General features: G+C 39.7%; 1 protein-coding gene across 2 annotated transcripts; it reads left to right on the top strand.

Moving 5' to 3' along the window:
* Positions 1-3,287: 3,287 nt before the first annotated feature.
* Positions 3,288-13,055, top strand: cUnh18orf54 (chromosome Un C18orf54 homolog). 2 transcript variants are annotated; one of them, XM_080787678.1, is made up of 14 exons: positions 3,288-3,439; positions 4,306-4,414; positions 4,953-5,061; positions 5,483-5,638; positions 6,578-6,677; positions 7,593-7,653; positions 7,750-7,816; positions 8,129-8,184; positions 8,475-8,538; positions 9,214-9,262; positions 9,563-9,638; positions 10,166-10,243; positions 11,211-11,263; positions 11,793-13,055. In XM_080787678.1, the coding sequence occupies exons 1-14, from the start codon at positions 3,321-3,323 to the stop codon at positions 11,854-11,856; spliced, it is 1,161 nt and encodes a 386-aa protein (XP_080643804.1). In that variant the 5' UTR covers positions 3,288-3,320; the 3' UTR covers positions 11,857-13,055. The 2 variants fall into 2 exon arrangements, with proteins under 2 accessions (XP_080643804.1, XP_080643803.1); XM_080787677.1 differs by having other exon boundaries at positions 7,735-7,816.
* The last annotated feature ends 1,143 nt before the right edge of the window (positions 13,056-14,198 follow it).

Genomic DNA, 14,198 nt, shown 5'->3' with positions numbered 1-14,198 from the left:
GAAGCTATGGTATCGGAAATTATGAATCTTGAATATGAAATTTGAATCTGCAACATAGGCTATTATGTTGATATAGGCCTACATTATGGTATACCTACCCCCCTCTCAGAAGGGGTCCATGGCCTGGAAAACATTAACGACTCCTGTAAAATCTTTTATCAGTGGTTGGTGTCACTATTTCATTGAGACATATAACATAATTACATCATGTGGTCAAAGATACTACAACAATGAGGGGAGTGTGGCAATCTGTCATGGGAGGAGAATGAATACTTCAAGAAACAGAGCTCAGTAGTGGAGTCAGTACTGCAGTATGGGCATTGGCACTGAGACATGCAATGGGCCTGGGACATTAACCCTTGCAGCACAACAGGAAAGGGCTCTGGATGGAGTCACAAGAATGCTACGAATGGCACTAGGTGCCACATGGACGGATCACATTTCTGATGTGGTCTGTCCATGGCAGGGGTAAGCAACCTTATGCACAACGTTGCCACAAGGGGGTAATCATTGGGCATTGGCACACTGGCCAAGTGTAAAAGAGATGATTTTTGGTTTACAATGTCAATAATACAATATTATTTTGTACAAATGAAGTCAATTATAGTGTCTCCTTACATCTGTATGAAAATCACATCCTGCACATAATTTTACATTATCAAACAAACTGTCTCTGAACTCTGACTGAGGAGGAAGTCTGGGAGATAGATGAGTTATTGTCTAATGATCATTGTCCTGATGTGAAAGAAAACATTTCCAATTAAGGCAAGGGGGAAAAAAGGTTGTGTATAAATGTATCTGTTGGTAATATTTTATTTTGATGTGGTGTTGTGTCATAATTAAACTTAATGTTGATATGGCACGCTGACTTTCAAGAAAATAAAATAGTGGCACTTCATGTCAAAAAGGTTGCCGACCACGTCTGGCACCCAGAACTAGAGGCAAGCAAACTGGCACTGGGAGCCAAGCTATGACAAAGGCAGGAAAGGCAAGAAGCACACCACCGCCACCTATAGATGCACTGGCAGTACCTCGGTGAGACAGCAGCTTTGCAGAGCTCATGACCCTGTGGTGGCCAGGATATCCAGGAGCCAACAAACACCACTCCCAACTCCCAATTGGTGTTGGCTAGATTATTATTACATATAATAATAAACATAGGGGTCCTTGTATTTTACGGCCATTTGAATTCTAATTTCGTATTTGACAAACAGTATTCAGAATACGGTTTGGTGTTCTGAAAACTGTTTGTCAAATATAAAAATGGTAAATTAAAACATAGAATATGGTTCGTTTTCTGGATACTATTTAGAAATTGTTCATTAAAAACTTAGAAATAGGTATTTAAAACGAAAATATAACCCGATTCTTTCTCGTATTTGTATAGATAGAAAGATATGGATGAATGGATGTAGAGAGAGATGAGATGGAGAGATGGATTCAATAACATAAGACTATAAGTGCCTCATCATCGTCATCTGTGTCATTGTTGTGTTATTACAGGTAGGCTATTTGTTATTCAATTGAATGTTTATAGAGGTGGGTCACTATAACGCTTATAACGCCCTTGGGCTAATCATCTCATGACAACCAAGCTATGGAAGTAATTGAAGTATAGCCTATAGTAATGAATAGAGGTAGGTAACGCCTTGGAAATAACAACACCTGCAGCAATACTGTAACTGTGCTTGGGAAGCCGTCGATATGCACGGCTTGGGATATCCGTGGATATGCTCCTGAGGATGAGGATTCTAAAAACGACTTTTAAATCCTAAAGCCTTGTTTATACTTCACTATGCAACGGTCCTATGCTGGAAAATAGCAGATATGCAAACTCACACATCACATCTCATTCAAGACACTGAACTTGCAGATCTGCCATTTTTGCCATCCAAATGCATTATATGGTTAAATGGGCCATACAGCAGAGAAATGAACCATTGATTGATTGATTGATTGAAATATTTATTAACAGTTTGCAGAATTACAGTAAATTTCAAGCACAAACTCAATACAAAGACTGTTAACTGTGAGTGGACGACCCAATTAAGCATTACACTTGTTTACAACAAGGTCCACCTTGTGCAATTCAGCAAAACATTTAGAGACGTAGACAATTCTATGTAGAACAGAACTTGAATTCATCATAAAGGAAGCAAAAAGGGAAAAGAAACATATACAGTGAGGGGTGGGGGGATTTTACGGGGGCCAGTTTCGAATTGCAGCCATCCAGGTGCCCTTGAGAGTGGTTTTGAAGGAGTCAAGGGTTTCACATGTCTTAATGACTGTTGGTAGGGCGTTCCACATTTTGGTGGCATAGGAGCGAAAATAATTTAGACCCTTGTTTGTGCCGAATCTGGGTTGTACATGGTTTGTTGCACTCCCTCTGGTGTTGTGGGTGTGGACTTCGTTTACATTAAGAAAGTATTTAGACAGGTACATGGGTATCTTGGTGGTGTATCGAATCTTGTGGACCAGACCCATTGCAAGATGCTGTACTCTGTCGTCGACCCTAAGCCATCCCAGCCTGTCAAAGTGGGCAGGGGTACGAGGGCTCAAGGTCTTCAAGGTGTTTTTGTTGACCAGTGAGGAGATCCTGTAAAGGAATCTTGTTCTTTGATTTACTTTTTTGATTACGTTGGTGGCCATTTTATCACCGGAAAGATTGGCCTCCAGGATGGAACCTATAGGTAATTTCATCTTTTCGTGTGTGTCACCCACTCTAACCAAGAAGCCATCTGCCTTGCTGAGATTACTATTTGATCCGAAGAGAATGGATTCAGTTTTTCCCATGTTTTAATTTACCATTTATATATTTGACAAACAGTTTTCAGAACACCAAACCAGTTGCAGGACTGTCTGGAACCATGTGAGTTATGGTTTGCAGTTTCCATTTATCCTTACAACAATGTTGTCTTTTGTTTCATGGGGCCTAATAATGAGCCTATGACAGTCCAAAAACAATTAAAATAATCTTACTCTGTTTAATAGTTATAAACAAAATATTGGTTTCATTATCAAGTTTGAAAGTTCACATAATCAAGTAAGTAGTAGACTACTATCATATTCTGTGGGTATTTTGATTATGACCCAATTAATTAATGATGTATTTTCACACAGCACGTGACTGCAAAGTCACTATTTTCTGCGTAGGTCACTCTTTATATGTATACTCTACTACTCTATATATACTCTATGAGGTCACTGCTTTCACTTTATTTTGAAGTGAGTGCTTCCTGTGTGAGAGGAAATGACGTACGGATGTGTTTTGTTTTTTAAAAGTTTAACCACCTTACTCGTGGTTTTACTGTTATTATTGTATGCCTAGCAGCCTATGGTCTGTTCATAACTTGATTTATTCAAAGTTTATAAAGTTGTATGAAGTACAAACACCACAACCTGGTCCTGGACAGGAAGGACTTCGTCGGTTTATTTCGAGGTCAGTTTAAAACTTTGTCTTTGTGAACGTTTCTTAGCTTAGCATCACACAGCTGTGTGAACATAATAAAATGGAGCATTTAAGATTTAGTCATATATAAGTTTCATTAAACTATCGTTTAATTAATCAGGTCGAGGTATGAATTTCATCCAATCGGGAGAGGATACAGAAGGTACACGGATCATACAGTGCGAATAAACAATGAACAAAATAGACAAAAATCACAACATTGGAATTTAAACACTATATTGAAGTATTTCCCCCCCTATTTATTTAATTTCTAATTTTCAATACTTGTACTCCACTACATCTCGGAGGCAATTTGGCAAATATTGTACTTTTACTCCATTACAATTATTTGAAATCTTTAGTTAGGCTTAGGACTACTGTTACTTTGCACAGATATAAATGATTATATTATAAAACATACATTAACCACTTCAGCCCATACATGGGCTATGAAAATAACCAATCTACAAGCTCACAACGCATCATGGTCTTCTAGATCTGCCAACATTTTAGTACTTTTACTTAAGTTTCAGTACTTTAAGTATATTTCATTTTCATGCCAATACTTTTGAACGCAAGCCTTCTACTTGTAACAGAGTATATTTATATCGTATTGCTAGTTGCTACTTTTACTTAAGTAAAACTTCTTCCACCACTGCTGGTGAATGGGTTCTCTCCTGATTGGATGAAACTTGCAAGTTGCAACCCACCTGAAAATGTGTTTTTCGGTTTAATAACCAGTTGGAGACACAGCTGCACTCCGCAGCAATGACTACTGCTATCACAAGATAGAGCACCATTACTAATGTCTTACTAATTAATGATGGTCTTATTAATGTCAACATGTTTCTTTTCAGTATGTCAGACATTGAGTCCGGAGTCTCGTCTCTGTTGAGGAGTTGTGGACGCCTGAAGGGCAGCTTGTTACCGTCATACCTTGACAAAACCATCACATACAAAGACAAGGTTGTCACACCTGTTGCCCCGATAATACCCCATAATCCGATTGTTTCAATTTGTTGACCCTTTGAAGACTGATAGAATCTGCAGCCTTCATCATCACAAAAGGCCTTTTCAGGCTTTTTATTCTCAACATAAAATAAAATATTGGCAAAAACCGATATAGATTCGATACCGATATTGCTAACCTATGCCGATATGTCCCTTCCTAAATACATTACTTCGTAAATTTTGATATGGAAAACATTATTTGTTTGACTGTACCTATATTAGGTGAGAGAGTGAGGCATTATCGGTAGATCGGCTATTTTTGGCTAAAGTTCTCCTCAGCATAGGGATGCTAAGGCTCAAGTGGTTAATGTAAAGAGAAAATCCTATCAATGATTTGGCAACCTTCCTGTAGTAACTCTATTCTTGAGGACCACCTAGGGGTCCCGGACCCTGTGTTGAAGACCCCTGGACTATAGTATATGCGTACATAATATCCACTATCCAGTGATATGACTGATTAACATTATCTAACTAATTGATTGATGTCTATCAGGACTATGAGTCGGCGACAGAGGCTCTGGAAGCTTACATCTCAGACTTTGAGAGTTCTCACCAGACTGGCAGACTGAAGCTACCTGTGACATCACACACAGACACACACTGTACGTATCTGATTGTTTGATGTATTTATTAACAGTTTGCTGAATTACAGTACATTCCAAGCACAACTCAATGCAAAAACTGTTAACTGTGAGTGGATGACACCATAAATTACAAGAGGGTCCACCGTGGGGTCCATCTCATTTCATTATAAATAGTAATACTACTAGTATTACTAATTTACTATTGCTACACTGAGATTACTATACTAGTATTATACTACTATTACCATACTATGACTACCAGTACTACTACTATTACTACTTAACCTGTCACAAAAAATGTTAAATACTGTGTATCAGCCAGACCAATGAGTTTAATACTGTTTTTACTTTGTTACTGTTGTTACACATAGTTTTAATATAAACTATTTTGACTTCATCTTTTCATTAAACTCTCGCTGTGTTTTTATTTTTAACATAGTTTTTGGGGAGTGTGTGAACAGTACAGAGCTAGACTTTCTATCAGGCCATCGCCATAGAGAACCAGACATCTTCTCCATGACGACCGAGGAACTACTGACCCTCCCTTATGACGGCTCGCTGCCTGTCACTCACACCTCTGCACACAATTTACAAGGTAAACACGATACTATACTATCACTCACCTCTGCACATAATTTACAAGGTAAACACAATACTATACACTAGTACATACAAAACTGTGACTCATCCCTCTAGACACTACAGTATATACAAGGTAAACACAATACTACACCGTCACTCACGTGAAGCAAAGCTCAGCCAATCCGTGAAAGCTGATGGGTCAGGGTGAAAAATCAGGGAAGCCGGTGCCTACCCTCCCTCCCCCACACATACACAGATTCAGTGCATCCTCCACAGCAGGGGTGCCCACACTTTTTGAATTGAGAGCTACTTTCAAAATGACCAGCTCAACAAGATCTACGCATCGGAAACATTATAATAGCATTGCTAAAAATGGCTTTGGCATTACATTTAAGACAAATTCACTTGGAATGGGAAAGGGGAGAAATGGAATAGGCTATGTACAGTAGGCCTAGAGGGTTTTTTTGTATTTAATTTGTAATCTACTGACATTTGTGGATTTCGTGCACAGCAAAACTCTTGAAAACAAAGTATTGCATTATGGGTTTGAGCTGACAGCCCCTTTTCTATGTCAGTCAGTCAATCAATCAAGTCAACTTAATTAAAGTGGCAGATGCCAAATATATATATATATATTTAAATTAAATATTCTTTAGGGGCATGTTATGTGATCTACCTGGCACAGCCTTTGTGATCTACTGGTAGATCGCGATCTACCTTTTGGGCACCCCTGCTCCACAGCAACACAGATAGACATTCATGGTTTTTGATTCTGGACTTTCTTTTTTTTTATCCCACGATTTTGTAACCCATTTTTTCACCCAGTGTCAATTATCTAATGTAATCCTGGGCGCTACACTTCCTCTGCCTGGGGTGATTCTGGATTTATTTTTGTAAAACAAAAACTCTGGTCTATTGTCTCAATATAATGTCATGTTCTGTCTGTACTCAGACCTGCTCTCCGAGACTGACCTCTGTGCTAAAAGACCTGGTTGTATTCAGTGTCTGACCCGGGACCAGTTGTACACCACCACCAGACACAGAGAACACAGGTAGGAATGGGTGTCGTATATTTATCAATTACAATTCTGATTGAGTAAACAGTAAGGTTTATTCCATACCAACCCAACGGAAAGCAGTAGACCTGACGCCTCCTAAAAAAAGAGAAAGAAATAGAGTCCGCAACACTGGTAAGGGAAAACTAAAAGAAACCAGCCTGATCTCACAGAAAATAGTATATAATTATGTACGAAATTTCCGTAGATAAACGACTAAAAGACCCAAAAGTTCATACTAGTGTTTGACGGAGGCGTGACTTTCACAAACACGGAAGTGCAATTTCACCGTGGCTGGTTCGGGCTTTATATTATTTACTATTCTGTGCCCATCGGTTCTGCTGAAGCTACCGAACTTCGCAACGCTCAGCATAACGACTGTGCGGTGCTTCATGTGGCTCAAGTTGGGTAGAGATGGCGCCCCTCCGTCACTGTCTATGGGGAGGTATTTCAGTGTCATTTGTACAGACTTTTGGCTCGTTTATCTACGGAATTTCAATTTCGTACATGTATACTATTTTCTGTGCGATCGGTTTGATGAGACACAGAGGTCGCATCCGGCATGAAAGGTTAAACAACGTATAGGTAAATGGGTTAAACCTCGCTGTACGCTTTATTCATAGGAAACCTACTGGACCCATAAATCAGTATTTCTCAAACCCCCAAAAGAGAAGATTTTTGTCTTATGTTTAAAATTCCTAAACATTAAAATATAGCAGATTTGAAAGCTTGTAGATCTTCTACTTTTGAATATCCAACATATACATGGATTACAATGATTGTGATCCTTTTACTGTGGACCCCCTGGAACCCCCCAATGGACCCCTGGGGGTCTGATCATATATCTTAATTTGATAACGCCACAGTCTTTATTTAGTGGTCTAATTTGATCTCTCCTCTCCTCTCTCTCAGATCAGTATTAGATGTATTGAGACAGACTGAATCATTGTGTCCTATCCATAGAGATTCTAAGGTGAGAAACATTGTTAGAAAACTGAACTTATTATATGGTACTTCCCATATTATGAATCATAGTGTCATATTTAATTCTCAGACTCACGGTGTCCAGGTGTGGCTGAACGACCCCTGTCTGACCCCGATGACATTTGACCCTTCTCATGCACTTGACCACACAGGTATGTCGACAAACTCATTATAACTTGTATACTACTTTTATACTTGTGAGGACTCACACAGAATAACTCTTCCTATGTGATACTAATTAATGCTCTGTTCCATTTAGTGTAAAGTTGTTTTAAAACCCCCATAACTCTGAGAGTGTATACAAAAAACATTTGTACACTCTCAGAGTTACAGACCCGTACGGGGCCATTTGGAGGAACCCACTTAAGGACACTTTGAAACCCACTGTGTGTGTGTGTGTGTGTGTGTGTGTGTGTGTGTGTGTGTGTGTGTGTGTGTGTGTGTGTGTGTACGCACATGTTCAGCTCCCTCCTGGCTCAGAGACATAGAAGAGGAGGATGGAGTGATGAAGAGCAAACAGGTAAAACCGCAATCCCACATTTTGTGTATGTTGCGTCATGTTTATCCTTAATGCATATAGGGTTTGTCGTCATGGAGGCTCCATTTAGTTTTAGTGCCTTGCTCATGGACACTGTTGACTCCATATACTGAAAGCAAAAGACAGTGTTGTACCTTGAAGATTTATAAAAAAACAGTATAACATAAATTATGTGAAGTACTGTATAAAACAAGTAGTCCTGCTTGAGAGCTTCTAGCTCTATTATTACTGATTTGTCTGTCTGTCTGTCTGTCTGTCCGTCCGTCCTTCAGGGCTGTGAGAAGGAGATGAGACAGACTGTAGAGAGAGACAGTTGTTCAGAGCAGGACTTTCAAGGTAGAAAGACATTTTAACACCAAATATAACTACAACCCATCTATCATTTCACACACATTCATGCACAATGTGCTTCACATCAAACACTATACTTTACAGTTGCGCAAATATATCTTAATATAAATCAAAATAATCAAACCATATATTATATGGCATGCTTATTCGCAGAATGTCAATTTAAAAAATCAATAGATATTATCAAATATATTTTCGTAATCTGAAATGACAAATCGGATTTCGGGAGGTGGCGTTCGGAGATTGTGAAATAGTTGTCTGGCTACGTGAGACTAGTCTCCCTATCTTTATCCAGTTTGTATATTGTCGCTGTTGGATGCAAAACTTGTATGTTCAAAACGGTTACTTTTCAGGAAATGGGACAAAAAGAATGAACCTTTGCTTCTTCTAATGTATTACTTAGTCACAAGAAGGTCTTGTTAATACTTTGCATTGATTCAGTATACATAAAACCCCACAGACACACCTAACCACTTTCCCTTATTTTATATTTTATTTTCGAAAAATTATCTAAACCACTGATGTTTGGCTATTTTTGCTACTTTTGTGTGTCAATGTAGTTAATGTACAAACAAACAAACAAAAACATTAATGTAGAGATTAGGTTTCTGCCGGACACTCGGACGGCAGTATGATGATGATTTATTTTTATTATTACAGCTGGGGATCTGCTGGGTGCTGATCGCTGGTGGGAAAATCCTGTCACTTTGTGAGTAAAGCTGTTGATAAACATCTCTGTCACTGTCAGTCACACTGTGAGAGTACAGTAGTAGTAGAAACATCTCTGTCACTGTCGGTCACACTGTGAGAGTACAGTAGTAGTAGAAACATCTCTGTCACAGTCAGTCACACTGTGAGAGTACAGTAGTAGTAGAAACATCTCTGTCACAGTCAGTCACACTGTGAGAGTACAGTAGTAGTAGAAACATCTCTGTCACTGTCGGTCACACTGAGAGTACAGTAGTAGTAGAAACATCGAAATAACACAAGTTATATTTACAACTTGCAGTAAGTCTCCAGTACCAGTAGAGGACGCCATAGACAATGAAAACATCACACAGACTCTGACAGACACTGCAGGACAGGTAGGCGGAAGGAATAATCATAGAATAATTATTGTAATACTACTAACTACTACTGATAAAATGTATAATTATAAACATTGGACGCCACTTCTAAAGTGGGTCTAAGTCATTTTATGAAGTGTATTACGTGTTAAATAGTTTTGGTGCCAGTTGCACCATTGGTCAGATTCAGAATGTCTTTGTACAGTATATTTAAGTAATTTGAGTTATATTTGATGATGCTGACATGCACCGACAGCGCAGAATGCTGGATGCTGAAGCTAATATGTTAGCCAGGAAATTTCACTATTGCTCAGTTGAGGTCAAGGTGAATCTATTTAGAGCGTACTGCACCCGCTGTATACAGCCCCCTTATGGGTGGCCTTATTGTATTAAGTTTGAATGTGTAATGCCCAAAGCAAAATTAAATTGTTCATTGCAATTGTTTGTGTCACAATGAATTGTGAACCTACTGTACATTTGTAATTGTGACATCCCTAAAACTGATAAAAACTCTAAAATGATTGTGTGTAAAATGTTCCATTCAGACTGCTGGTAGGAAACACCCAGGACCTGTCGAGACCCTCAAACACATGTTGTTCAACATGCAAGCTGCACACTCACAGGTGAGCACTCATAAGATAGCGGCAGCATTATTACACTTAAACCATTAGAGTCATGTCACAAGTGAAATATAGTCACTTGTCAAAGATATGATCTTCCATAATATCTAAAAACAATAACATCCAAGAAAGTAAAAAAAAAAGAAAACGAACCACTGGATATTTCACTTAACCAGATATGTTTAAACTAAAATTGATGTGTTCTCAATCATTAAATTCTATTTTGTATTCAAAGCTGCCTGCGTTGCTGTTGAACGTGTGCATGTCTCTAAACACCAAGTCATTTTATAATGCTGTGTAGCATTTACTATGAAAACCTGCATCTCCCGTCCGTCAGTTAGTTAGTCACCCAAGCCTCCATATATGGCCACGCCTCCAAATATGGTCACGCCTTGTGACATCACGGCCCCATATATGGTCACGCCTCGTGACATCACGCCTCGTGACACGTCACACGACCATATATGGCCATCTCCATAGCCTACCCGTATATGAAGATCACGACACTGACCTCATCTAAAGCTGTACACCCGTACTTCTGTTCTGACATTCCATATGTTGATCTGACCTCATCAAACCCTGTACACTCAAGACACGCTCCATATATGGCCAGTACAGAATTAATTCTATTTGTTGATCTGACCCCCCATGCCAAAGCGCCAGTGCTCGCCCAGCAGTCTGGGTCTGCCGTCACCCAGGCGGATGCGTGCACCTGACCTCGCCCGCCCTTCTCGCCCTCAGGGCGTCTTACTGGTATTATTGTACTAGCATTAGATAAGTATTGTAATAGCATTATTACTAACTGTAGTAGTATTGTACCAGCATTATTAGCAGTAGCAACTACCAGTATTGTACTAGGATTACTAGCATTTTGTACTACGGTATTATTAGTAGTAGTATTAGGCTAGCTTTACTATACAGTATTATTGTACTAATATTTGTTATGTATGTTAAATTGTTCTTTATGAAGGTATGTGAGACCCAGTTGAAGGACGTTGATTCTGGTGGACTGTCAATACAGAGGTAAGGTCTGATCACCACACACAGTAATTATAATACTTCTAATAAAAGGTAGAAAGGAACAGAAAAGGAGTAGAAAGAAGCTAGAGGGAAATCATAAATTTCATTATCAAAATAATGATAAAGGTTAGAATTAAAACATACATAAATCAGTCTAAATAAATATCATGGACCATGATGATCAGGAGATGGTTTATGAGGGACATAAATAAATGCTTGAATCAGGGTATTTAGGTTGTAATGGGTATTCAGGGAATTCAGGTTGTAATGCATGCTGTCAGACCAAAACTAATTTCACCCACTGTTTTACACCTGTAAACCTGTGATGTGACAAAGTTGATCATTCCCATTCGCAATGGAACAATGGGTCGTTGAACTAATGCCATTTTGCACAGACAACTCTGACATTGTCGGACGCGGATGCTCACAGAACAAACCATGTTCTAATGCAAAGTACTGCATGTTGTAATCCATAATATATGCAACTGAATCATTGAAACGTGATTAACACACAGTTGATGTTTGTGTGCAGAGCCCTGTACCACCTGGACCACCTGAAGAGTCTGGTTGAAGAAAAAGAGAGGAAGGAGAAGTGATGTCCTTACCAGAGAGGGAGAGAGTAGGACCAAAATTGACTCAACCATTACTTTTTATTTTCTTTCTTTTGTCTTTTTTGACTCACGTACACCTCTTGGTCTTTTCCACTACAAGAATTAAGTGTGCTGTATTGAAGTATTTCACAGATTCTGGATTTGTTTCCAATACGCTACAGCTCAGTTTCAGATAAGGTTCTCTTCATCTGCACAGGATGTAGTACTAATCCGGGGAACTAAACCCAGAACTCAAAACATATACTTTCACATTTTTCCAAACTGAACTGAACTGAATTATTCAATAATTAGTTGGCTTAGACTGGACTGTAAATTAAAGGCTGCTGGTTCAATCCCTGCACAGTCTGTTCAAGCGTCCTTGAGCAAGGCACCAAACCACCTTTTGTACTATGGACGTGTATTCACGTCTCTTCTATTCAAACCGCGGGGTGCCTATGACGTGTATAGGCGTCTTTAGGTCTTTTTTAATCATATAAAACAAAATATGTGCACTGCCGTTCACTTTACGGCCCGACTAAACAAAAATCTTTAGTCTCTCCATGGTTTTGATCAAAACAGCAATGTTCTGTCTTAATTTCTGACTTAACCTAGCATCTCGTTTGGAATATAAACGCTTCTAGAGAGAGAAGGAGGAGAGGACATTTTAAGCCTTTTTATTACAGTAGGTGTTAGTAATGCGGGGCTTTTCAGAGTAAAATCTGCCTCATGTGCTTGGCACTATATCGCACCATTATTTTTGAAAAATTCTGCCTCATTCAAGGTGTTAATTGAAAGTCTTTGTGGATCACAGACTAGTAAATGTCAAGAACAACAAGCTTAGAACATCAACAGACATGGACATGCAGTCGATAAAGTGATTGGTAGATCGGCCACGTGGAAATTGGAAGGTTCCCGCTTCGATCCCGGGTTCCCACTGTATTTCTGTCGAAGTGTCCTTGAGGAAGACACTGAACCCCGCCCTAACTGCTCACAGTGAGCATGTGCCTTGCATGGTTTCCTCTGCCATCTATATGTGTTGACATGTGAACAGAGTTGCCTCCACATTTAGATGAATGACATGACATTGTTTGTTGACAATGACAATGTGCCAAAAGTCGCTCAATTAAGTGTTGTATCATTAAAGTGTTGTATCATTAAAGTGTTGTATTCAAGTGATGAAAGATAGAAATAGTGCATGGTGGTTGTATGCCCCTGCCAAGCGGCGTCAATTTACATGCATAACCCTGACCACACTCATACACTGAAAGTAGCATTAGAAATGGATTATAATCGCATCTTTGTAATTACAAACAGTCTGTTACACACACAACACCAAACTGCACACTGGGCCCCATTTTACGTGTAAAAAATGCAGGCGTTATGCCCCAATTAGGTCATACTGCCACCACCTTATGCGTTATCCATATTATGCAAGTTGTGCTGAGTGCACACACAAGGCTTACAACTCGCCAGCATATTTTAGCATTGGGGGAGTGTCCATATGTTAATTAAGGGTTCTTTGCACTATCTGCTATTATGCGGGAAGCGAACGCAGCTCGTACATATTTGGGTTTTGGACGTATAGCTGCTTTGGGGACTCCTTATATGGTGCCCCTTTTGTGCCCATATATGGAGCTGAGTGGACCTGGCCCCTTTTGTGCCCATATATGGAGCTGAGTGATTGCTGATGCAACATACTCCATATTTGGATAGCGGGACAGACACAGACAGACAGACAGACAGACACACACACACACAGACAGACATGATCTGCTAGGTCTCATAGTAAGTGCTCATTGCATTCGCAATAATGGTTGAGAATCACCAAGGTAGTCTAAAGGTCAATTCATTCCAACAAGCTGTACGCTGCATGCAACGCTCTGTAAGCTTGTCGGAGCGGCTCGTAAGCTTGTAGATCTGCTACTTTCAGCGAAGATATTTAATGTAGAGTGAATACAGAAAATACACTAGCATAGAGCCCTGGGGTCTCCGCTCATCCAAGGTTAAAGGTGACGGAGATTCAGTGGTACTTCCTCCATCGGTCGTGCTTGATGTGATCGTAACTCCAGAGGTAGCTGATCGCCACGTAGCCAACAAGCAACATGGCGACGCCACTGATGCCTCCCTTCTTCACGTTGATGTACTTGTTGTAGTACCTGTCGTGACCCCTGCACGCGGCCGCCATGACACCGGTTGGAGTGAAGTCACGACCTCGGAGCCAGTGTCCAAGATCACACAGTTTCACATTCATCATTGGCTTCTCGGCTATGGGAACTGGTCTGCCAGCTATTTGAACTGTTCTGTCTGCCATCTTGATCATTAGTGGGAATCTGACTTTGTCATGTTGC

The sequence above is a fragment of the Protomyctophum bolini genome (assembly GCF_963924005.1).
Source record: "Protomyctophum bolini genome assembly, chromosome: 2".
Lineage (NCBI taxonomy): Eukaryota > Metazoa > Chordata > Actinopteri > Myctophiformes > Myctophidae > Protomyctophum > Protomyctophum bolini.
This window is presented reverse-complemented; position numbering and strand designations above follow the sequence as displayed.

What these genes read in the sequence shown, in the direction of transcription:
- cUnh18orf54 (XM_080787677.1), top strand. Translation starts at nt 3,321, where the DNA reads ATGCCTAGCAGCCTATGGTCTGTTCATAACTTGATTTATTCAAAGTTT. An exon ending in CCATCACATACAAAGACAAG is followed by an intron (nt 4,415 to 4,952) that starts GTTGTCACACCT and finishes GATGTCTATCAG; the next exon opens with GACTATGAGTCGGCGACAGA. An exon ending in TGCAAGCTGCACACTCACAG is followed by an intron (nt 10,244 to 11,210) that starts GTGAGCACTCAT and finishes TTCTTTATGAAG; the next exon opens with GTATGTGAGACCCAGTTGAA.